This window comes from Pseudophryne corroboree, chromosome 3 (genome assembly GCF_028390025.1).
Source record: "Pseudophryne corroboree isolate aPseCor3 chromosome 3, aPseCor3.hap2, whole genome shotgun sequence".
NCBI classification, from domain to species: Eukaryota; Metazoa; Chordata; class Amphibia; order Anura; family Myobatrachidae; genus Pseudophryne; species Pseudophryne corroboree.
Window position 1 is genome coordinate 281,762,595 of NC_086446.1, and position 26,576 is coordinate 281,789,170.

At 42.4% G+C, this 26,576-nt stretch overlaps 1 protein-coding gene across 1 annotated transcript in view; it reads left to right on the forward strand.

The window, feature by feature from the left end:
* OPRL1 (opioid related nociceptin receptor 1) overlaps window positions 1-26,576 on the forward strand; it is a 239,958-nt gene that overhangs the window by 161,598 nt on the left and 51,784 nt on the right. The window contains exon 3 of the mRNA XM_063959213.1: window positions 3,310-3,665. Within this exon, the coding sequence (XP_063815283.1) occupies window positions 3,310-3,665 (356 nt within the window). The remainder of the gene's footprint in view (window positions 1-3,309; window positions 3,666-26,576) is intronic.

A 26,576-nucleotide genomic window follows, 5' to 3' on the forward strand; every position in this document is an offset into this window, starting at 1 on the left:
TAGATACTCTCTGGACAAGTAATACAATAACAAGATCAGACTGCAGCACTTACCACCTCCAGAACACTGCTTATGGCTCTGAAATCCAATAAAGAATGTTGATTCTATGGGGGCTATTCAGTTAGGTCTGTTTTTTTTTTTTGCCTAGGTGAAAAATTCAGCATGAGGGAAAAAACATGTGGATCGATGAAAGCACATGTTTTCTCACCTGCGCTGGTGAAAATGCAGGACATTTTCGCCAATTTTGATAACCTTGTATACCTCCCAACATTTTTTGTACTAAAAAACCCCAGAGATGTTAGCCACATCCAGAAGCAACCAAATCTTGCCCATATGGCCCCAAACCAAACTCATATCCTCCCAAAACCTGCCCAGATTTAACCAGTTTTCACACAGGGGTGTGACTCACCCCTGTGCCAGATTAAAGCACAAACATGTGGTAAGATGTTTAAGGTCTGGGTCCCAGCTAAAAAGCAAAGATTGAGCCCTCAATCTGTTAAACGTAATCACAGGCTTTATAGGTAAAGGCATAGGCGTTTCTATAATGGGTGCATTGTGTGCATGGCACATGGGCTTCTGGATCCAGGGAGGCACACACCGCACACACTGTGCACCTATACATTTCCGAGTGATTTGCGCATGCACTGCAGGTGTCCCCAGGAACAAGGTGCGTGCGCCATGTTCCAGGAGACCTGTGCATGCGCAGTAGACTCTGGCATTATGCCAGAGTCTACTGCTTTTGGAGAGGAGGGGGCCCGCGATGGAGGCTGCACACAGATCCCCTCCTCTCTTAAAATGCCCCAGGGTAAAGGTGGTGTGGTGTTTAGTCCTAGAGGTGCAAAGCTGTGCTCATCTTCTGTAATAAATAATAATTGGGGGTCACTTACAATGCAGGATAATCCTTTTATCTGTAAAAATTAAAAAAAATAAGTCAAATAAAATTTGGCACTTAAGTAGTGCCAAGGCCAACTACCACTTTAGAACCATCCCGTAATGCAGTCATTTGGTTAATAAATCTGCTTAGTGCTTTATTATTATACCGGTGAACATTAAAGTGTAGACCTGCAATAGACAAAAATAAATAACAATACATTTGAGATCGGGTAAAAGAGAGTCAGCAGGATATGCAGCAATAGAATCAGACTTTCGGACTTGGGTAATACAGGAGGAAAGAAAAGAGATGCTAGAAGTATACAAGAAATAGGTAAGGGGTAGAGTTAGGGCAATAGATAAGTAGGAGATCCAGAAATAAATGATGTACTGATGCATAAAGGAAGGCAGATGGCAAAGACAGGGATGTTGTGTAAGGGGAGTGAAATATACTAGGATCATTGAAAGCAGTTGCAGGTATTTATAGCGTATTTTAAGTATAAACTCTTTTACTAACATGACTCTTCAATTTCCATCACTTCTGTAGCGAATTACGGAGTGACCGTAGGGCGATTCTTACTGCAGGTCTCCCGAATCGCATGTTTTTTGGGGTATTTTCTGAGAAATCAGTGAACTGTTTCTGAAGGCATATCGTAGATTACAGGGATACAGTATTTGGAGATGGACAGTTTATTATATAATCCCACCCTCACTGGCTTCCTGACCTGCAGACTCAGCCTCTCCACTCCCTCCTCCCCCTCATGAAATTTAGTGTAAAGTCTTTGTATTTTCTTAGGAGGGTAGCGGGGATATTGCAGCCTTTAAATAGCTTTTGTCATTAAGTAGAATTAGTTTTTTTTTTTACTAAAGTTTGGTATTGAAGTACAGTATGTTAATCTCAGCATGCAAGTTGCTGCACACATAGTGTTGGTTGTTATCCAAAAGGAGCTCTGATCCTTGGAAACAGTGCTTGCTCAGAAGTGAATTTAATAATTTTTGTTTATGTCCTATTCTGAGTCAGATGGAATTTGGTGGGATCTGTATTTCCATGAAATAGGGCATATTGGAGTATGAACTGTGCAGTGACAATTGCACGTAACCACCCTGACTTGTGGCAGTGTTATAGACGTACATCGAAAGCTGTATGTGGTTGTGAGTGATGTATATGGAGAATGGAAGCCTGCTTCTGATGGATCTCTTGCACCTACAGTAGCATGGGCCTGATGTACAGTAACTGTAAATACTAATGATGACAGTTGTGGTGGCCAACGTAAAATCAATGGGCAGCATGGCTTTTCGTTTGCACACATACAAACACCTGGATTAGCAGAACGGATACTCTCTTTAGCAAATAATAGTAGCACAGGCTCCAATGGCTACAGCCACTTAACGTACGAGTAACAATCACCCTTATACTCTTGAGCAGTGTGTCTTAGGTAGATCACTGTGTCATCTGCAAATACAGTAGTTGATTTATTGCCTCATGAATGTCCAAGTCTATATTGTGGCTATAGTGTAACAGAAATAAAATTGGCCCCAGGATGGATCTCTGTGGGGTACATAATTTAGCAAGATTTATGGACAAGCATCACCTTTCGTTGCTTATTTACAAAGGTAAATGTAGAGCTAATGTGGACGTATAATCTAACCAGTAGCATGTAGTTTATTGTAATTAATCATTTAAAAAAAAATTTGTAAGATACAAGAAAGACAGCTTTATCATTTTCATTTTACAATTCTTTTACAGACCAAGGGGGTAATTCAGATCTGATCACTGGGCTATAGGGGTCATTCTGACCCGATCGTTCGCTGCAGTTTATCGCAGCACAGCAATTGGGTCAGATCTGCGCATGCGCTGGCGCCGCAGTGCGTTGGCGCATGTTGGGCTGCCGAAGGCCGTTGTATTGTAGCGATCGCCTCTGCCTGATTGACAGGCAGAGTTGGTCGGAGGGTGGGAAGGGGGCTGGATGGTGGCGTTAAGCCACCGTTTAGGGGGGCGCAGTCTGGCCAACGCAGGCGTGGCAGGACCGCTAGGTGGGAGGGCCACGGCGGCTGCGTGACGTCACACGCAGCCGCTGTGACCGGGGCAGCGAGGAGGTTCTCCCGGCCAGCCACAGGAGCTGCGCTTGCCGGGAGTTACTCCTGAAATGCAAAAGCATCGCCGCTGTGCGATGCTTTTGCATTTCTGAGGGGGGGGGGGGCGCACTGACACGCGGGCCAGACTAGCCCTGTGCTGCTCGGTGTAAGGTAACCTGTGATCTGCTGTCATTGTTGAACGACCAGTACCAGTATACCCTGCTAGCCAGAGTGAGTTCCCCTTCACCATGAAAGCCACAGATTTCCTTCTTTTTGGCTAGCCTGTCCTGTTATTACACATACAAGTATGCTTACAATAATGTGTGTCTTGCACCTTTTAACTTTTCTTATGCTCTATTCCAGGTACACCAAGATGAAAACAGCCACCAATATCTATATCTTTAACCTGGCCATGGCGGATGCTTTGGTGCTGATAACCCTTCCATTCCAGGGCACGGATATTATAATGGGGAATTGGCCATTTGGAAACGCCCTTTGTAAAATTGCAATTTCTATTGATTACTACAACATGTTCACTAGTACCTTCACACTGACCATGATGAGTGTGGACCGGTACATCGCCATCTGCCACCCAGTGAAGGCGCTCGACATCCGCACTCCACACAAGGCGAAAGTCATTAATATCTGTATCTGGATACTTGCGTCCTTTATTGGGATCCCAGCAATGGTCATGGGAGCAGCGGAGATGGACAGTGAAGGTTAGTGGTTCCAAAATGTCATTATATGTGTGCATATCTCAAATGGATTACGCTATAGCTCTATATCTACCATACAGGCAACTGAGGCCAGGGAAAACACTAAAGTCTATGTACTAATGCAAATATTAAGTATTTGCCTTACTATGCAAAGTGATGTCCACAAAGGGAGTTGGGTGGTGCTAAGCATGGCTGTCATTAGGACATTTGGTTCACGGAACTGGGGTGTGTGGCCATGTCCTATTTTGAAATATGGGGCCTCTGCATAAAAGGATGTGGCCATATAATCTTGGGGTCATAGGCGTGCGCAGCTAATTTTATTAGGGGGTGCACAGCAGGAGGGGCATGTCTAGCGCCGCCTTTTGGGTGTGTCTAGCACTATTTTACATTTTTTCAGTAAAATAACATGGCTTAATCTAATTTCTCCCTAGTTACTAAAATTAAAGTAGATACAATATATCCCAGAGAAATAAAATTAAACATAATGGATACTAACGGTCTGCTACGGCATAACTCCGAGCCCTAGCTGCCGCTGCACCCTATCACTGCTTACACTTCCCCAACCTATCCCTGACCCAATGGCGGAAATAGAGAGTGGTGAGCCTAGGTGCATATGCATCCCCCCCCCCCCCCCCCCCCACACACACACACACACACACACGCACACACACACCCCACCCCTCCCTTGTACCCCCAGCACCTACAACCTGATTTTGAGTTGGACACTCTGAATAGTATAGGAGATTTAGGGGGCCAAACATTTGAGTTTTAATATAACACAAGTAAATTAAAATCTACACATATGCCATCATAGCCACATCTGCCTCTTTCTACGGCATCAGGCCACCCCTCCGCAGGACACCAGCACTTGTCACACATATCCCAATGCTGTCCAGCTACTGACAGTAGTGCCCCTTATTCACATTATCTCATACAGTATGAGCTGAAATTCACATTAAGCCACACGGTATGAGCCAAAATTCACATTACTCCACACAGTATGAGCCAAAATTCACAATACGTCACACAGTATGAGCTGAAGTTTACAATATGCAACATGGTATAAGCCAAAATTCACATTACGTCACACTGTATGAGCCAAAATTCACATTATGTCACACTGTATGAGCCAAAATTCACATTACGTCACACAGTATGAGCCAAAATTCAAATTACGTCACACGGTATAAGCCAAAATTCACATTACGTCACACAGTATGAGCCAAAATTCACATTATGTCACACGGTATGAACTGAAATTCACATTACACCACATGGTATGAGCTGAAATTCACATTATACCACACAGTATGATCCAAAATTCACATTACGTCACAGGTATGAGCCAAAATGAACATTATGCCACACAGTATGAGCCAAAATTCACATTACACCACATGGTATGAGCTGAAATTCACATTATTCCACACAGTATGAGTTTCACCTATATTTCTATATGCTAATACTAAAAAGATACAGTTAACCCCTTTTTTTCAAAAAAAGTTTTTTTTCGTATAAGGGTGTGTGTCGGTCATATGACTCAGTGCTGCCCCACAGTGGAATAAGTTCTGATCTGTATGTATATGTTTTGTTAACAGTATGCTGATAGGGCCTATGGTGACAATAGGTCACATACCCTTATCTATTTACTCTGGTTTAAAGATTTCTCTGCTGTTTTATTATACTGTGTAAATATAGAATGACCCAATCGGGCACTCCTGCGTTTGATGAAGGTCTCCTCTTTGCAGCTGAGAATCAATTAGTATCACTAACGGATGATGATGCAGAAAAGGTTTATTTTGAGCATTTTGAATTCACCTCTTTACCAGCTGAGAAATCTGTTGATTTGTTTCATAGAATTACACGTCTGAAACGTAGGGAAGTTGAACTCACGCTCCATGGCCAATTCCTTTCCGAATACCACCGCTCCAAAAAAATACCACGTGGCTTTTGCGTGAGCAATACTCCCACCATAGGTAGAACTAATGCGGTATTTTGTACCAAATGGTGTGGAGTATTGAACAAATGCTCACTCGATCTTATTTTGTTAATCATAGAGGAAGTTAGATTGGAGTTGGTTAAAATTCGGGAAGAAATTGCTAAGTTTGGAAAAACCCATCAACAGACATTGAAATCTGATAAGACAGACACATGGGGCAATATTTACTAATATTCGTGTTTGAGTCGGTTTGTGTAGTGTTTAAACTCGTTTTGTATCGGGTGCATTTTCATGCAACTTTTTGAATCCATATACGCAAAGTTACGAAGCAGTCGACTTTATGGTTTTCGTGTCGATGGCAGTCGTTTTTTTTTGGCACATTTACGGCCGTCATTGTCGTTTGCGTACGTGTTTTTGTTGTATTTGCTGTTTTTTTCCCTAAGTTAAACGCGGCAGGGTTTTTTTTTCCCGCGGCCGCATTTTCACTTTCAGTTTCGATTTTCAATCCCGTTCGTGATTGGTTGTGTTTCAGATGGTAGGAGTGTCTGTGCGCAACCATATAAATACGCCCCAAACCGTCCGCACCTCGTTGGTTTAGTTAGTGGTGAGGAGGAGGGAGGTTGTGCTGTGGAGGTAGGTGAATTTGTGGTTTGAAGAGGAGTGGTGGTAGCGATTTCTGAGTGTGGTATTGTGTTTGAAAGTCGTCTTGTCATTCTTGTTGTCTTGTATTTTGTGGTTTTGTCTCATTTTTAGTCCAAGTTATTTTTCTTTATAGTCCCTTGTCAGTGTTTGTGTGTGTGTGTGTGTGTGTGTGTGTGTGTGTGTGTGAGTTGTGTAGTTTTTTTTTCCTGTGTTAACTGTTTAGACACACAATTATGTGTGACTCAGAGGTGGAGGGTGTGAGTGAGGGGGAGGAGGTTGGTCAGGTGGAGGTGAGTGTTAGTGAGGTTAGTGAGGTGGAGGAGGTGGGTGAGGTTGCTGCAGCAGCCTCAAGTGATAGTGACAGTCAGAGTGCTCCGCAGCCACGCACCACTACTAAGACTGGGCGGAATGTTAAGTTTAGTTTTGCTGAAAATGTGGCATTGGTCGGTGAGCTGATGAAGTATCAGAGGCAGCTATTTGGCCCTGAGTCCGCCAAGGTGCCAACACGGAGGAAGACGGTGTTGTGGGCAAAAGTAATTGCTGCTGTCAATAGTGAGGGGGTGGTCAAGCGGACGGAGGACACGTGCCGCAAACGGTACTATGACATAAAGCGACGTGTCAAGTCCAAAATGGCCAAGGAGGTAAAGTCGGCTCGGAAAACCGGTGGTGGGCAGCCCTATATTGCAAATTATCTGGAGTATGAGGAGCCCATGCGGAGTGTAATACCTCCAGAAGTTGTCTCTGCAACCCATGTCCGGGATTCAGATAGGCCCAGGAAGAATGGTGAGCATGTGTATTTGCATTTTTTTTTTTTGTAATGTGTGTCATGTGACGTTGCATATTACTCCTATCTTCAAGTGTGTCAGCAAATACATTGTTTTGGGTAATGTTTTATATAAAAGCCAATGTTACATCTTACTTTATTGTATGTCATGTGTTTTTCAGACAGATATTTTGCATGTGTAGTTTGGACTTGGTGTGTCTCTGAATTGTCCTGCAATAATTTTTTCCTTTTGGGCGTTTTCTTAGTCAAAAATTATGACTATGTTTTATATATAAGTTATCCATGGTTTTTTTTTAAAAGTCGTTGTCATGTTAGAGGCTGGAGTACTGGAAAGTGGTTTGTAAACCACTTACATGTGTAATGTCATCTTTAGAGAATGTTATGTATTTAATTTTAAAATCTTTTTTTTTTTGCTTGTATTTGTACCGTGACACCATACTGCAGTGTTTTTGTTTTTTTTAAATTGCTGCATTTTCTTTTTGCTCATATAGTGGTAATGTGTCTTTGGAGTGCCACATCACAGAGCAAATTAGATATTGCATCTGTAATATTTTTCCTTCCAATACAAAATGAAGTTGTGTGTTTTTATTTTATTAAAAAACCTTTCCTTGAACTTGTGGCCTATGTCAGTGTCCTGTACATGTTTTCCTGTGTTGATGTTGCCATAGTGCATATGTGTTTTGGTCATTTTTTTTCATTTTTTTATTTCTGGTCCTTATGTTTGTTTGAATTAAAAACCAAGCATTTCTAAATGTTAAAATGTTTATAAGCATAATGGGTGGATGTATACACAATAGCATGATTTATGAATATATTTCATTTTATACAGTTTCTGAAAAAAGCAGTACTACTCGTCGGCCAGTAACTCCTATCACATCTGATGATGATGACGCTGCGGAAGCAGGTAAAGTGTCCATTGTAGTATAGGGTATGCTTGTAAAGGAATGGCCATAACAAAATTGCACTTTCATTAAAAGGTCCATCAAAAGAAGTATGGAGCAGCAGAAGTGGCACTTCTGTAAGACATCACCACAAAAAACCTGTGGCCGAAAAGCAAGGTCGTATGTCCCGGCACAAACACAGCAGGCTACCCCGCCACGAAGATTATCGTCCGTATGTTCTGTACCCCCACTCCAAATTTTGGACACACCTCCAAGACGTCATCCACACTCCCCTCATCTTGATTGTGAGTATCAAACTGTAAAAAATGTGTAAAATGTCAGAACATAATCAAAATCAGTCATAACCGCATTAAATCAAAACACATCCAAAACTAAAATACTTTCCGCAGTAAGTAAAATCTGAAATGGAATCCAAACTAAATGGCCTTGTCCACATCCAGTAAAGATATGTATGTCCACTTGAGCCATACAGTATGACATTGGGTATAAGATGCTGCAACAAAAAAGCATGTTGGTTTGTTTGTAAAAAGTAAGTTTGTTTTTCCAAAAATCTCATGTGTGCTTGAGGTAACATTGCAAAATACATATAAAAACATTACTATGTTTGTTTGAACAAAGCTATAAGGTACCACATTATGTATTCCAATGTGTTTTTTTATGGTGGAGTATGTGTGAGCTACAATAAAACTAAAGTGTTTGCTTTCACAATTAAGTAACCAGACACATTTGCCACAAACAGGCATATGTATGTATTTAAGCTATGAGTGATGATGTTGCTAGCCAGAATAGTTGAAAGCAACAGTGAATGACATGTGTTCCATGTGTAGTGATTTTTTAACATTTCACAAACATATGGATAGCTGACGGAGATTTGTTTAACATTTCAGCTTCGAGTCCTGGGAACAGCATCCCTCCGCAACAACACCAACACAGTGACATGGAGGAGACAAACATCTTAGAAATGCAGCCATTAATGCAAGGAATGAGCCCCCCAGCACCTGTGAGTACACCACCACAGCAAAGCACACCACCACCACAACACAGCCCAACAACACCAGGAACACAAGGCCCTGATCAGGTGTTTTGGACTATTTGGGCTAGACAGCAGGCCACTAATGAAGATTGCCTGCGTAAGCAGACACAAATGTTTGCAAGCCTACCATCTCACCTAAGAAGAATCTCAAGAAATCTGAGTCGACAAAATGAGCAAACAACCAGAATAGGCAATACCATGGAAGTCATGCGTACAGACATTACACAGGTCATGGGCAACTTACAGCGCATAATGGAAGAACAGCACAGACTAATGGAAGAACAGCACAGACTAATGGAAGAACAGCACAGACAACAGCAAAGTTATATGAGCATTTTTCAAAACAGTCAAAAGATTAATGAAAGTTTATTCCGAATAGTAGACAATCAAAATGCTGCTACACGTGAACTCAATGCCACCCTCACTAACCTGAATGAAACACTCAGATGCATGCACCAACAGCAAACAAGCAGCAGTTCTGGTATGACTACTCCAAATATCACGCCAGTCTCATCACCACCAAGACAGTCCACCAGAGCACGCCAACATGACAGTGCTAAAGGCAAAGGGCAGGACAAGCAGCCACCAAAAAAACATGAAAAAAAACAAGTTATACATTTGTGATAAGTAACTCAAAATAGTTAGCAAGTGTTTTTGATGCTTTTCAAAATATAACACTTAGCTCCTTGACCCTTTTTTCAACATCATTAATTATAAGTGGCCCAAAATTAAAAAAAAATTAGTACGCACATTTATTCATTAACATTTTTTTGGGGTATTGGAGGAGGGAAATGTTGATGGAGCCACACATACATGTTAGCAGGAAGTAAACTGACCACTTGATTTTTTTCTAATCATTACTCTTTCTAGATTCCAATCATTCTCTTTGCCTGCAGACAATCCAAATTACAATGTTAGTGATACATATCTTAGCTATCTTATCTATACAACATTACAAGAAGAACACAATTGAGTTGCGTAAAAAGCTTGTAATATGTTTCCTTTGTTTTGTAGGAAAAACATTGTCCAAATGAATGTCAGTATTGTTGGGACATGTTTGTGTGTGTTTTAAATTATTAAGCATGTTTTTACACATGATGCTGAAACAAACAAATATGTACTTTTACAACAAAAATAAAAACTGTGTATAATAATGTATATGTGTGGCAAACTGTGAATTTACTTACACATCATCAAGTTTACAGCATCAAACATTAGGAATTAAATTGTTCCAGATTACAGTAAGTTTGTGAGTCTTAAATATGATGGTGCATCACACATAGGGACACATGTATTCCTCAAGGCTAACATATTATATGTTGAGGAGTGTTTTTTGGGAACACAGGTTCTCAAACTCGGCCCTCAGGAACCCACACAGTGCATGTTTTGCAGGTCTACTCACAGAATCACAAGTGACATAATTAGCTCCACCTGTGAACCTTTTAACATGTCTGTGAGTAATTCATACACCTGTGCTTCTACTGGGTTACGAGAAAAACATGCACTGTGTGTGGTCCTGAGGGCCGAGTTTGTGAACCTGTGCATTAGGACGTTACACACAATGATAAAGTGAAATACTACATGGATGATGTGGACTTGTAAGAAATTAGCACTGCAAGTTTTCGAACACTTATCCAGATTTAATGCATGCCACTCATAATCTGTTGTTTTGAGATTAAAAATACACACAATACACATGCAACATTTGTTTTTCATATAACGAGGGTATGTTTGTATGTGTGAAGGAGACAGACACATTCTGAGTAATGGTTTTTGGGAAAAAGGCAAAACATCTATTTATGATTACACAACAAATGAAATAAGCAAACTAAGCTTACCTTAGAAATAGCGATTGATGATCTGTTGCCTAACCTGCCTCCCTACATCAGTACTCCAAGTATCACCAGATGTCTCTAATTCCTCTGCTTGCTGGCTGCTTTCTTCCTCCTCCTCCTCCTCTTCCTCCTCAACATGTGGCAGATGTTGTTGCAAACACATGTTATGAAGAAAGCAGCAGCAGAACACAATTTGAGTCACCTTGGAGGGACTATACAACAAAAGGCCACCAGACTTATCCAGACACCGAAACCTAGATTTCAGCACACCAAAACATCTTTCTATCACATTCCGTGTGGACTTATGTGCATTATTGTAATTGTGTTCAGCAGGGGTATCAGGTCGGGACAATGGAGTTAGAAGCCAAGAGAAACAGCAATATCCTCCATCACCTAAAAGACAGATATAGTAACGTGATTCATGTTAAGATACAGCAACACATAAGTAAAACACTGTGGGGCAGATGTATTAACCTGTAGAAGGCATAAGGAAGTGAAAAAACAGTGATATGTGCAAGGTAATAAAGGCAGCAGACAATCTGTTCCTAAATGTTCATTTACATATTGGAGCAGATTGGCTGGTGCCTTTATTACCTTGCACAGATCACTGGTTTCTCACTTCCTTATGCCTTCTACAGGTTAATACATCTGCACCTGTATTTGAACAAAGTATACGCAGGCCTACACATATCAAATTACATACCCAGCAGCCATCCATCTGGCATTTGTCCATCCTCAAACTTATCAAAGAGGGATGACTGACTGAGGATGAAGGAGTCATGGCAGCCCCCAGGGTAACCAGCAACAACACTCATTATTTTGAGATTTGCATCACAAACCACCTGCACATTTGTGGAGTGTTCGAAATGGCGGTTTGTATATATGTGCTGCCTGCCCCTAGGTGGTCTCAGCTGAATGTGTGTGCAATCTATGGCTCCAAGCACATTGGGCATGCCAGCCAGCTCATAGAAATCTACCCTGATGGCATGCCACTGAGACTCCTGGGTAGGGAAGCAGATTGAGGCCTCGATGTGGGGCTGCAAAACAGCCAACACCTGTGTGAACATTTTAAAGAACAATAAACATGAGATTTTAGGACAGAACTGGCCACCGAGAAATTAAAACAAACACAAAACAGAAGAGGTCGTTAGGTATACATCACCTGTGTTAAGATTCTTGAAAAGGAGGGCTGTGAGATTCCTATGACATCCCCAGACACAGCCTGAAAGCTGCCAGTAGCCATAAAGTGCAACACAGCCAGGAGTTTGTGCAGGCCTGAGACAGGGCGAGAGCGTGCTGTCTCAGGGTCTGGGCCCAGTTTGACAAGGTCATACAGACGGAAAATGTTGTTACAATTTAGACGGAACATCTGTATGACCTTTTCATCGGACAATGCGTTCAAGTTTAAACGCCCCCTAAAAAAACGAGGCCTGCGCAGCCTCCGCGGAACCTGTACAACCTGCTGACCATGTTCAGTTTCTTGGCCCTGGGTACTTACAGGCTGATGTCTGAGTCTGAGGAATCCCACAGCACACAAAAGATCATTGGCCCACAGTCCTGCTGCCATTTCTGAGTGTAGGTGTATTGAAATGGGCCTAACATCCTTTTATAGGCATCCTAATTCAGGTGTGAGTGATTTTTTATTTGCAACACATGTAAACACGACTGAAAAAAGCAAGTCTATTTTTTTGCTGCTTTTTTTAACGAATCGCAAAAAAATACGACCGCATTTGAGCACCCAGAGACTAACACCAAAATACGAATGAATAGTGAATTTCCGTATATTATGAAATAACAGCCGCGTTTGACCGATGGTCTATTAATTCGTATTTCGGAACGTTGTCATTCAAACCATTACGAATAGACCAGACACTGCCGAGATTGGTGCTTAGTGAATTCCCGGATTGGGACTTAGAAAAAAAAACACAAATCGACCAAACTCGGATTTTTAGTAAATACTGGCCATGGTGTGAGAAAATTCAGTCTCAGGCTGAAGCATTTAAAGATGATTTGGTGACGTTCAAAAGGAAAAAGTTACAGGCTGTGAATCATGATTATGCTACCCATCAGGTTTTTAGATGGTTAACTGGTGGCACAGGTAACTCTAGGCGGTTTAGACAGAACAGACCGTTTCGAAATAGAGCTCAGTTGAGTACAGACTCATCCACATCACACTCGGTCTCAGACTCTGACTCCTTGGGTACGAGACCACCAAGTGGTTTTTTAGGGAGAGGTACACAGGGAGCAAAAGTAAAAAAACGAGGAGAAATAGAAGACCCCACCCTAGGAGGAGTGGCTTTAAAGAGAAGCGGGCGAAGGAAGAAGGATTAAACAGTGTATTTAATTTATCCGACCATGTTCTCACTGCGAGCGAGGTCTTCCTTTTGTCACTTGGTTTATCTTTTGTGTTTGATCCACCTTCCTCTAGCCCAAGTATACGTACCTTTCTAAGAATGACTGAAAGTGATTTTAGAAACATCTCTGAGAGGAAGTTTGGTAATTTGATGCCTGAACAACGCAGAGCTTTAAAGTCCCTACGGAATAATGAAAAGATTGTAATCAGGCCCGCCGATAAGGGCGGTGCCGTAGTGATTCAAAACTTCTCGGATTACGATGCAGAGGTTAGGCGCCAATTATCCGACTCTGGTACCTATACAAAGTGTGACAACAATCCGATGCCACTTATCAAAAAGAGGGTTGACTCTCTGGTTGATAGATCGGTCAGCCAGGGTTAGTTGACTGAGCAAATTTCTCTCTTCCTGAAGGTGGACTGTCCTGTTTGCCCGATGCTCTACACCCTTCCCAAGGTCCACAAGACCTTAGTTAACCCCCCGGGCAGGCCGATAATATCAGCCAGGGGGTCTCTTTTACAGCCTTTAGCGATGTTTGTGGACAATTTTCTGCAGGAACTGATTCCATCCATTTCAAGTTATTTAAAAGATACAGGTGACTTTTTAAACAAGATTGCTGAGCTGGGTGATGTTGATGAGGGAGTGTTGTTTGTGACACTTGATGTGTCATCTTTGTACACTATAATTCCACATGATTTAGGCATTGAGGCAGTAAAAAAACTGCTCATCTCAGTAGGTACGATATCTGTTCCCATTGAAGGACTCTTAGAGTTCCTTGAGTTGATCTTGACTAATAACCATTTTATGTATCAGAGTGACTACTACATACAGTGTTCGGGAACAGCTATGGGTTCCAATGTAGCCCCCATATATGCAGGTATTTTCATGCATCAGTATGAAACAACCCACATCTTACCCATATATGGTAGTAAAATTATCTACTATAAACGTTTCATAGACGATATTTTCATGCTGTGTGGTGGCACTGAGTCTGAGTTCAACGAAATGTAGAACAATTAAATTCCTTAGACTCTACAGTACGTTTTACTGGACATGTAAGTGAAAATTCCATTAACTTTCTGGACTTGACTATATTCCGTAAAGGTACTAAGTTGGGTACCACTCTGTCTAGAAAAGAGACCGACCGTAACACGATCTTGCATGCTACGAGTAACCATCCACCCGCACTAAGGTCAAGTCTACCTATCTCGCAGTTCATGCGAGTACTTAGGAACAATACAGATCCAACAACTGCGGAGACACAGATTTTGGAGATGAAGACTCGTTTTCTGGAGAGGGGTTATAAAAAAAGTACAATCAATAAATGTTTGGAGAAGGCACGTTTAAAATGTCTAGTACCAAAACAACGTAAGGAGGCACGGATGATGGCCCTCATTCCGAGTTGATCGGTCGCATTGCGAATTTAGCAGAGTTACACACGCTAAGCCGCCGCCTACTGGGAGTGAATCTTAGCTTCTTAAAATTGCGACCGATGTATTCGCAATATTGCGATTACTAACTACTTAGCAGTTTCTGAGTAGCTCCAGACTTACTCTGCCTGTGCGATCATTTCAGTGCTTGTCGTTCCTGGTTGACGTCACAAACACACCCAGCGTTCGCCCAGGCACTCCCACCGTTTCCCCGGCCACTCCTGCGTTTTTTCCGGAAACGGTAGCGTTTTCAGCCACACGCCCCTGAAACGCCGTGTTTCCGCCCAGTAACACCCATTTCCTGTCAATCACATTACGATCGCCGGAGCGAAGAAAAAGCCGTGAGTAAAATTACTTTCTTCATAGTAAAGTTACTTGGCGCAGTCGCAGTGCGAACATTGCGCATGCGTACTAAGCGGATTTTCACTGCGATGCGATGAAAAATACCGAGCGAACAACTCGGAATGAGGGCCGATATACATTACACAATTCGATGGTAAATCAACCAGCATTGGACCCTCATTGAGACGACATTGGCCAATCTTGAATTCTGACCCTAAATTAAAGGGTCTGTTTGAACATCCATCAATGATGGCCTACAGACGTGGCCGAAATTTAAAACAGCTCCTGATGCATCCAGCTAAGCAGGCTGGTAATGGAGAAAGTGGTTGGCTAAACCCTCAGAAGAAGGGCTGCGTGAAATGTTTGGGATGTGTTACATGTCGCTCCATGCTGGTTGGGGACAAGTTCCCACATCCCCGTAGTGGAAAGTTGATCAACATCAGGTTTAGGCTACATTGTCGGCTTGATCACGTAATATATATGTTGATCTGCCCATGTGGCCTACCATATGTGGGGATGACTACATGCACATTTAGGGAGAGGATGGCTAATCATCGCAGTTCGATCCATCAGGCACTGGTGACGGGACGTACTGATAAGCCAGTTGCTCAGCACTTTTTAACAGCTGGACATCAAGTGGCCTCCCTCAAGTGTCGCATCATAGATTTGGTCCCAGTTCCCAAAAGGGGTGGAGACCGATCACTCCTCCTAAAGAAGTTAGAAGCAAGGTGGATTTACAGACTGGGATTAGTAGTGCCCAATGGACTCAACGAATCTAATCCATTAAATTTATTTTTACGTTAAAAGCAAAAGAAATATATTCTTTTCTTTTTTTCCTCTTTTTCTAACCTCTTAGTTCTAAGCTGCTAGTTGGACGAACTGACTGACACACGCCCTTTAATTAATTATCTGGTTAATTATTTAGTTAATTATTTAGTTATTTAAATGTATAAATATGTGCATACTCTTGGTTTTGCTTTAAAAATTTTTTTTTTTTTTTTACATATGGACACATATATGTGATTGTACATATGTCTTTAGGTCTATTTTACTAACACGTTCTCTAGATTTGAAGAAAGAAAAAAATGGAACTGCGCATATCATCCAAAAATGAGACATTTTATTCAATATCATAATAAAACATAAAAAGATTAAAAGGAAAAAATTCCCCCAATTACCGGCCGGTTAGCGCAATAAAATTACTATTCAGTATTCCTATCATGCAATAAGCCCATATATCACAATGTTATACTCTCAACCACCTAGAGACAATAGTCAAATTCTTGCATCTGTTCACAGGTGACTCCTATAACACAGCAGGCGTCCCTGCAATGTTACATATATAATAAATTGTCCATGGGACTGTTTCAATAAGCAGCAAAGATGTATTTATCCTTCAGTTGTTCTACCCCTACACAGCCGGGGTTTTTTATGGAATAGCAGCAATGTCCCAAGAATTAATTGATGCAAAGACAAAACAGCAGTGTGAGCTTGCATTTGTTAGTCTTTTTAAAAGCAGAAGTGATTGTTAAAAGGCAGTCTCTGATAGCAGGCAATTAGTGAAACACACAGATCTGGGAGCAAATTCCCTAATCCCCTTAGCACTGGGGTCCGGGTGTCAAGATGTTAGTATAGCATCATGCAATTATGCATACCACAAGCAGTTTATGCCCACAGAGATGTCCTATTCAACAGTTGAGCCGGCCGGCTATAAACTCACGGTTGTGGATGACCACATTTTTTGGCGCACGCGGGGGCAGACTTGTATGGCCCCCGAAGGATTTTATAAATATCCAAATGGCCCTCGGTAGAAAAAAGGTTCCCCACCCCTGATATACAGTAATAACAAATGCACATAATTATCAGCATGTTATAACTTATTCATAAAGGATACATTAATAAAGAGCAAAGAACCAAAAGAGAGGAGGCAAAGTAGTATAGCAGAGAATCCCACTAGTGAGCCATGCATAATCACCATCAGAGGCAGTGTCAGGCAAAAACAGACTAGAACAGGAAAATATAAAAAAAAACATTACAGGGAATGATATTCATTGAGACCCCAAGGATGGATAGTATTCAGTGTAAAGATCCGTCTGGCCTCCATGCACAATAACATCTTGTTTTGATCACCTCCACGAATGGGGCAGGGTGCCTGGTCTATCATTTTGTAGCGCAATGTGGCCAATGGGTGCTTCAAGTCCCTAAAGTGTCTTGCCACTTTTCCTGTTCTTGTCTGTTTTTACCTGACACTGCCTCTGATGGTGATTATGCATGGCTCACCAGTGGGATTCACTGCTATACTACATTGCCTCCTCTCTTTTGGTTCTTTGCTCTTTATTTGTGTATCCTTTATGAATAAGTTATAACATGTTGATAATTATGTGCATTTGTTATTACTGTATATGGGTGGTCATTCAGAGTTGATCGCAGTCAGCAACTTTTTGCTGCTGCTGCGATCAACTACTACACGCCTATGGGGGAGTGTATTTAGCTTAGCAGGGCTGCGATTGCTTGTGCAGCCCTGCTAAGCTAAAACAATTTCAAGCAGAACAAGGGTAGCCCTATACCTACTTGCCCTGTGCGACGATCTCTGCAATGCTGGAGCCGGCTTTGACATCAGACATCCACTCTCCATTCTCCTGGACACGCCTGTGTTTTCCTTACCACTCCCCGAAAACGGCAGCCAACGGTCTGGATCCGCCCAGGTAGGCCTTCTTCCTGTCAATCTTCCTGCAGTCGTTTTTGTGACCGATTTCTTCATTCTCCGCGTCGTAACTGGTGACCCCTGTCGCCAGGCAACATCGCGCATGCGCATTGTGGTCGCCGCGCATGCGCATTCCGGACCCGTTCGCACCGCAGCGATAAACTGCTGCTGCATTATATTTCTCTACATTTGCTTGGGTGGCACCGGGGCCCCTTCTATCTATGTGCTGAGTGCCAGTCATTGGATCTCTCTATATATATATACATATAAAAAATATATATAGAGAGAGAATTGATTGTATATTTATAAATATTATATTAAAACATTATTATTTTACATTTTTAGAGGATTTTTATCTCCCGATCTGTGGGACAGTAATGGGGATAGTTTTTGCCCCGAGTTTTGCGAATTTGCATATGGGGAGCTGGGAACAGACATATGTGTACAATAATAATCCATATATGAGTAACATCATCTTATATAATAGATATATTGATGATATACTTTTAATTTGGAATGGAACATCAGAGTCTTTTATTGGTTTTATGACACATATTGGAACTAATGATTATAATTTATCTTTTACACATAAGATGAGTACAACAGAAATTGAATACTTGGACCTTGTTTTAATGCACAAAGAAACTGAGATCATAGCAAAGAACTATGTGAAGACAGTGGACACTAATTCATATACACATTTCAAAAGTAATCATGCTATTAAATGGAAAACAATCACACCTTATTCACAATTTTGTCGTATTAAGAGGAATTGTAGCAAGGAGGAAGATGTGGTACAACAATTAAACCTTTATGGTGAACGATGTATAGAAAGGGGTTATCCAAAAGATCTAATTAAAGAGGCATTCAATAAAACACTAATTACAGATCGAGCCACTCTTCTGGAATATAGCGAAAAAGGGAAAAAGGAACAAGGACTCAATTTTATCACAAGATTCAATTGCCAGGAGAAAAAGATCCAAGACATTTTTAACAAGCATTGGCAAGTACTCCAAACAGACACCGTCTTAAGTACAATTCTACCTGATAGACCCAATGTAGTATTCACAAAAGCAAAAAGTCTTAAAGATCACCTAGCACCGAGCATGCTATCCTCCATCAAACATGAAAGGACTAAGTTATGGGACATGAAAGGACTATACAAATGTCAACATTGCAATATTTGTCAATTCATTCATCCAAAAGCTAAAGAATTCACGAACTCCGATGGCTCTAAAACTTATACATCGAAAGATCGTACCACTTGCAACGCACAGTGGGTCATATATATGATTGAATGCCCGTGCAAATTGAAATACAACCAAACGTCAACTAAAGATGCACGTTAGGGCCATTAAGAATAAAACAGATAATCATAGTGTCCCACGACATTTCAACATGACTCTAATCCCAAAGGACTCATTGTCAAGACACTGGAGATTGTTAAAATTGGACCGAGAGTGAGATGTATTGGATACATGAATTGAAAACTTTGTCACCCTATGGACTGAATGACAACTTTGAAATAGCTCCATTCCTTTAATTAAACATGGTTTATTGCATTTCATTTTACATCTTTTACCCCCTTTGTTACTTTCTCCTGGTTGTTTATATTTTTTATATATTTTTTATAGTTCTATATTTTTTATAGTTCTATATTTTTTATGGTTCTATATTTTTATATATATATATATTCTATATCTTTTATATATATATATTCTATATTTATATATATATATATATTTTATGTATATATTCTATATTTTTATACAGTATATATATTTTTTATAGTTCTATATTTTATAGTTCTAAAATTTTATATATATTTTTTTTATAGTTCTGTATGTTCCACATATCTCTTATTCAGTATATTTAAGGATTTTAATTTGAGAATTTTATACCTGTTCCCACTCAGGAAATATTTATGATATATTCATTTATCTGTCCAGGTTTCACATATGGTGTGCAATAATTGTTTTTGAATAAGCCTCAGATATTGTCTCAGAGCAAATAATAATTAAAACATTTGGGGTCTATAATCAAAGATTTTATCCATTCCAACAAAGATATCATCATCTATAATACGTGGTTGTCATGGAAACGACGCCGTGGTGCACATGATTAGGCAGCATCCCCTATCAATGACAGTGCCTGAACGCAGCTCGGACAGGGCGGCGCTGAGACCGGCCTGGTCCGCGCATGCGCTCTGGGCACACTGACACCTGTTGTGTGGGCAGAAGCGGTGCCTGGCTCGTACGCGACTTCCGGCGGTCGCGGCAAGCGGGCCTGAGACTGCTCACGAATGGGGGAGAGAACTGCAACACATGTTGCACGACCAGCGCCACACTGACACCAATGTTTTTAAAGAATATTTTATCCTCCCATTTGGTTATATATTTCTATTCATTTTATCTATGCCATTCACTTCCGGCCGGAAGTGACATCACTTCCTGCCAAGTAATACACACCTCCCATTATAGGACTAATTGTTAGGGGTATAAATAGAAGTCCAGTCTGATAGCACAATTACACTCCTGAGGAAGTCCAGCATTTGTAGTAGAGGACGAAACGCGTTGAGTGAAGACTTTAACACAGTATGTTTGGAGCAAGCACACTACAGATAGGTGTTTTGGTGTACCCTGAAGAAGCCAGTGAGGTATCTCTGCAGAGCAACCAGGAGGGCAGTTTTACCTGGGTTATATCATCTTTCCTGTCCATGTGTTTGCTTATGACTTGGGACCAACAAGGCTTTACACGGTCTATGCTTTATTCTTAATGTGATTTTTATATATCTATTAAAAACCTTTTTTGATTACTTATTACACTATGTGGAGCATGTTTATATCTCATTGAGGGAGATTTGCAATAGTTATATCAAGATCAACCACAGTGTGTGAAGGTCACCAGGTGGGAATTCCAAAAGAGCCACGTGTAGAATTGTGTGTTCGATACGTGAAATTTGGCCTAGTGGAGGCCTAAAAAGGGTACGAAGTACATCCCGTCTTTGTATTTCACACACTTCATACCATGATTATCTGATGTACACTATGAGAGGTGTTTTTTGTCCTTTTTTGTCATTTCTCTGAGGTTATTTTGCGGATAAAAATAAGAACTCCAACTGCTACTACCACAAGATTCTATGAGAGAAATTATCTAGAGACTTACCATTATCCCAATTCAGGAGCGCATAATCCATTGTTTATTTTTTGTATCATTGTCACTTGACATCTATGTGGGTGGGTGTCAGGATTATTTTTGCAGCACCTTTTTTGAAGCGCAGAGTTTCTTATATTTCTTCTGTACACTACAGATAAGCTGTTTTCATCTTTTAAATTGTACGAGCAATGTTATACCTGTGGACCGTTCTTTCTGTTTAATAAATGTGGTAAAAACTATATCATGCTATTGGTTGCCTTCGGTTGCTCTCTTATGTAACTGGGGATTCATATGAGGAACTACAGAGAAAACCTCGCACTACTCCTGGGGCAGTGAGCACGTGAATTGTGATAGCGTATTAGCTGAATCTACAGGTGGTCGGAATTCCACCTGATACGGTACTCCTCCCGTTTATAAGGGTGTTGTGAATTGGTGGAGGGTACCAAACAATTATAAGATATTACACTAGGAGGCGCCTATTTTCACCTTTGTGATTTATATATATATATATATATATACAGTACATATATGTGAGATAACCCAGAACCTAATTATACTTACTCTGCTGGCTGGCTGCACAGATGATGTATACTGTAATAGGAATGCTGGCTGGGTGCTGGCTGCCTCCATGTGCCGTTCTCCTTGTTAACTGAACCTGCAGCCTGCGCGCCCAGCCAATGAATGAGCAGCCAAGGCTGCTGCTCCTCAGATTATTGGACAGCTGAGCCGACGCTCAGCTGTCCTTCCTTGCACACACTCCCTGCGTGTGGTGCCAGTGGCCAGTCTTTCAACGCTGGCGTGGGGACCCGGGAGCTGCCGGGGACAGCCACTGCTCATCTGCCCTGCACTTGGTGCCACCGCGCCAGCTACAGGGAGCCAGGAGAGCAGTGCCACAGATAGGACCAGAGATCCAATCTGTGGTGTCGGCAGGAGGCCCTTTCAAAAAGTGGGACCCAGGGGAACTTACAGCCAGGGCCCCCCTCTTTATCCTGCTCTGGTTGCTTACACACACTGGAGACAGGCATTTTGTGAGTTGAACTAATGTTTGTGAGAGTGCAAATCACTAATAACTAGTGATGTGCACCAGACATTTTTCGGGTTTTGTGTTTTGGTTCTGGATTCGGTTCCGCGGCCGTGTTTTGGATTCGGGCGCGTTTTGGCAAAACCTCCCTGAAAATTTCGGGTGTGTTTTGGATTTGTGTGTTTTTGTTTTTTTTTTACAAAAAACCCTCAAAAACAGCTTAAATCATAGAATTTGGGGGTCATTTTGATCCCATAGTATTATTAACCTCAATAACCATAATTTACACTCATTTTCAGTCTATTCTGAACACCTCACACCTCACAATATTATTTTTAGTCTTAAAATTTGCACTGACGTCGCTGGATGGCTAAGCTAAGCGACCCAAGTGGCCGACACAAACACCTGGCCCATCTAGGAGTGGCACTGCAGTGTCAGGCAGGATGGCACTTCAAAAAAATAGTCCCCAAACATCACATGATGCAAAGAAAAAAAGAGGCGCACCAAGGTCGCTGTGTGACTAAGCTAAGCGACACAAGGGGCCGACACAAACACCTGGCCCATCTAGGAGTGGCACTGCAGTGTCAGGCAGGATGGCACTTCAAAAAAATAGTCCCCAAACAGCACATGATGCAAAGAAAAAAAGAGGCGCACCAAGGTCGCTGTGTGACTAAGCTAAGCGACACAAGTGGCCGACGCAAACACCTGGCCCATCTAGGAGTGGCACTGCAGTGTCAGGCAGGATGGCACTTCAAAAAAATTGTCTCCAAACAGCACATGATGCAAAGAAAAAAAGAGGTGCACCAAGGTCGCTGTGTGACTAAGCTAAGCGACACAAGTGGCCGACACAAACACCTGGCCCATCTAGGAGTGGCACTGCAGTGTCAGGCAGGATGGCACTTCAAAAAAATTGTCCCCAAACAGCACATGATGCAAAGAAAAATGAAAGAAAAAAGAGGTGCAAGATGGAATTGTCCTTGAGCCCTCCCACCCACCCTTATGTTGTATAAACAGGACATGCACACTTTAACAAACCCATCATTTCAGCGACAGGGTCTGCCACACGACTGTGACTGAAATGACTGGTTGGTTTGGGCCCCCACCAAAAAAAGAAGCAATCAATCTCTCCTTGCACAAACTGGCTCTACAGAGGCAAGATGTCCACCTCATCATCATCCTCCGATTCCTCACCCCTTTCACTGTGTACATCCCCCTCCTCACAGATTATTAATTCGTCCCCACTGGAATCCACCATCTCAGGTCCCTGTGTACTTTCTGGAGGCAATTGCTGCTGGTGAATGTCTCCACGGAGGAATTGATTATAATTCATTTTGATGAACATCATCTTCTCCACATTTTCTGGAAGTAACCTCGTACGCCGATTGCTGACAAGGTGAGCGGCAGCACTAAACACTCTTTCGGAGTACATACTGGAGGGAGGGCAACTTAGGTAGAATAAAGCCAGTTTGTGCAAGGGCCTCCAAATTGCCTCTTTTTCCTGCCAGTATACGTACGGACTGTCTGACATGCCTACTTGGATGCGGTCACTCATATAATCCTCCACCATTCTTTCAATGGTGAGAGAATCATATGCAGTGACAGTAGACGACATGTCAGTAATCGTTGGCAGGTCCTTCAGTCCAAACCAGATGTCAGCACTCGCTCCAGACTGCCCTGCATCACCGCCAGCTGGTGGGCTCGGAATTCTTAGCCTTTTCCTCGCACCCCCAGTTGCGGGAGAATGTGAAGGAGGAGATGTTGACGGGTCACATTCCGCTTGACTTGACAATTTTCTCACCAGCAGGTCTTTGAACCTCTGCAGACTTGTGTCTGCCGGAAAGAGAGATACAACGTAGGTTTTAAATCTAGGATCGAGCACGGTGGCCAAAATGTAGTGCTCTGATTTCAACAAATTGACCACCCGTGAATCCTGGTTAAGTGAATTAAGGGCTCCATCCACAAGTCCCACATGCCTAGCGGAATCGCTCTGTTTTAGCTCCTCCTTCAATGTCTCCAGCTTCTTCTGCAAAAGCCTGATGAGGGGAATGACCTGACTCAGGCTGGCAGTGTCTGAACTGACTTCATGTGTGGCAAGTTCAAAGGGTTGCAGAACCTTGCACAACGTTGAAATCATTCTCCACTGCGCTTGATTCAGGTGCATTCCCCCACCTTTGCCTATATCGTGGGCAGATGTATAGGCTTGAATGGCCTTTTGCTGCTCCTCCATCCTCTGAAGCATATAGAGGGTTGAATTCCACCTCGTTACCACCTCTTGCTTCAGATGATGGCAGGGCAGGTTCAGGAATGTTTGGTGGTGCTCCAGTCTTCGGCACGCGGTGGCTGAATGCCGAAAGTGGCCCGCAATTCTTCGGGCCACTGACAGCATCTCTTGCACGCCCCTGTCGTTTTTTAAATAATTCTGCACCACCAAATTCAATGTATGTGCAAAACATGGGACGTGCTGGAATTTGCCCAGATGTAATGCACGCACAATATTGCTGGCGTTGTCCGATGTCACAAATCCCCAGGAGAGTCCAATTGGGGTAAGCCATTCTGCGATGATCTTCCTCAGTTTCCGTAAGAGGTTGTCAGCTGTGTGCCTCTTCTGGAAAGCGGTGATACAAAGCGTAGCCTGCCTAGGAACAAGTTGGCGTTTGCGAGATGCTGCTACTGGTGCCGCCACTGCTGTTCTTGCTGCGGGAGGCAATACATCTACCCAGTGGGCTGTCACAGTCATATAGTCCTGAGCCTGCCCTGCTCCACTTGTCCACATGTCCGTGGTTAAGTGGACATTGGGTACAACTGCATTTTTTAGGACACTGGTGACTCTTTTTCTGAGGTCTGTGTACATTTTCGGTATCGCCTGCCTAGAGAAATGGAACCTAGATGGTATTTGGTACCGGGGACACAGTACCTCAATCAAGTTTCTAGTTGCCTCTGAATTAACGGTGGATACCGGAACCACGTTTCTCACCGCCCAGGCTGCCAAGGCCTGAGTTATCCGCTTTGCAGCAGGATGACTGCTGTGATATTTCATCTTCCTCGCAAAGGACTGTTGGACAGTCAATTGCTTACTGGAAGTAGTACAAGTGGTCTTCCGACTTCCCCTCTGGGATGACGATCGACTCCCAGCAGCAACAACAGCAGCGCCATCAGCAGTAGGCGTTACACTCAAGGATGCATCGGAGGAATCCCAGGCAGGAGAGGACTCGTCAGACTTGCCAGTGACATGGCCTGCAGGACTATTGGCTTTCCTGTGTAAGGAGGAAATTGACACTGAGGGAGTTGGTGGTGTGGTTTGCAGGAGCTTGGTTACAAGAGGAATGGATTTAGTTGTCAGTGGACTGCTTCCGCTGTCACCCAAAGTTTTTGAACTTGTCACTGACTTCTGATGAATGCTGTCCAGGTGACGTATAAGGGAGGATGTTCCTAGGTGGTTAACGTCCTTACCCCTACTTATTACAGCTTGACAATGGCAACACACGACTTGACACCTGTTGTCCGCATTTGTGTTGAAATAATTCCACACCGAAGAGGTGATTTTTTTTGTATTTTGACCAGGCATGTCAATGGCCATATTCGTCCCACGGACAACAGGTGTCTCCCCGGGTGCCTGACTTAAACAAACCACCTCACCATCAGAATCTTCCTTGTCAATTTCCTCCCCAGCACCAGCAACACCCATATCCTCATCCTGGTGTACTTCAACAGTTACATCTTCAATTTGACTATGAGGAACTGGACTGCGGGTGCTCCTTCCAGCACTTGCAGGGGGCGTGGAAGGCGCAAGCTCTTCCCATCCAGTGTTGGGAAGGTCAGGCATCGCAACCGACACAATTGGACTCTCCTTGGGGATTTGTGATTTAGAAGAACGCACAGTTCTTTGCTGTGCTTTTGCCAGCTTAAGTCTTTTCATTTTTCTAGCGAGAGGATGAGTGCTTCCATCCTCATGTGAATCTGAACCACTAGCCATGAACATAGGCCAGGGCCTCAGCCGTTCCTTGCCACTCCATGTCGTAAATGGCATATTGGCAAGTTTACGCTTCTCATCAGACGCTTTCAATTTTGATTTTTGGGTCATTTTACTGAACTTTTGTTTTTTGGATTTTACATGCTCTCTACTATGACATTGGGCATCGGCCTTGGCAGATGACGTTGATGGCATTTCATCGTCTCGGCCATGACTAGTGGCAGCAGCTTCAGCACGAGGTGGAAGTGGATCTTGATATTTCCCTATTTTAACCTCCACATTTTTGTTCTCCATTTTTAATGTGTGGAATTATATACCAGTATCAATAGCAATGGCCTACTACTATATATACTGCGCACAACTGAAATGCACCACAGGTATGGATGGATAGTATACTTGACGACACAGAGGTAGGTACAGCAGTGGCCTACTGTTCCGTAATGCTATATATTATATACTGGTGGTCAGCAAACTGTGCAAAACTGAAATGCACCACAGGTGTGGATGGATAGTATACTTGACAACACAGAGGTAGGTACAGCAGTGGCCTACTGTACCGTAATGCTATATATTATATACTGGTGGTCAGCAAACTGTGCAAAACTGAAATGCACCACAGGTATGGATGGATAGTATACTTGACGACACAGAGGTAGGTACAGCAGTGGCCTACTGTACCGTAATGCTATATATTATATACTGGTGGTCAGCAAACTGTGCAAAACTGAAATGCACCACAGGTATGAATGGATAGTATACTTGACGACACAGAGGTAGGTACAGCAGTGGCCTACTGTACCGTAAT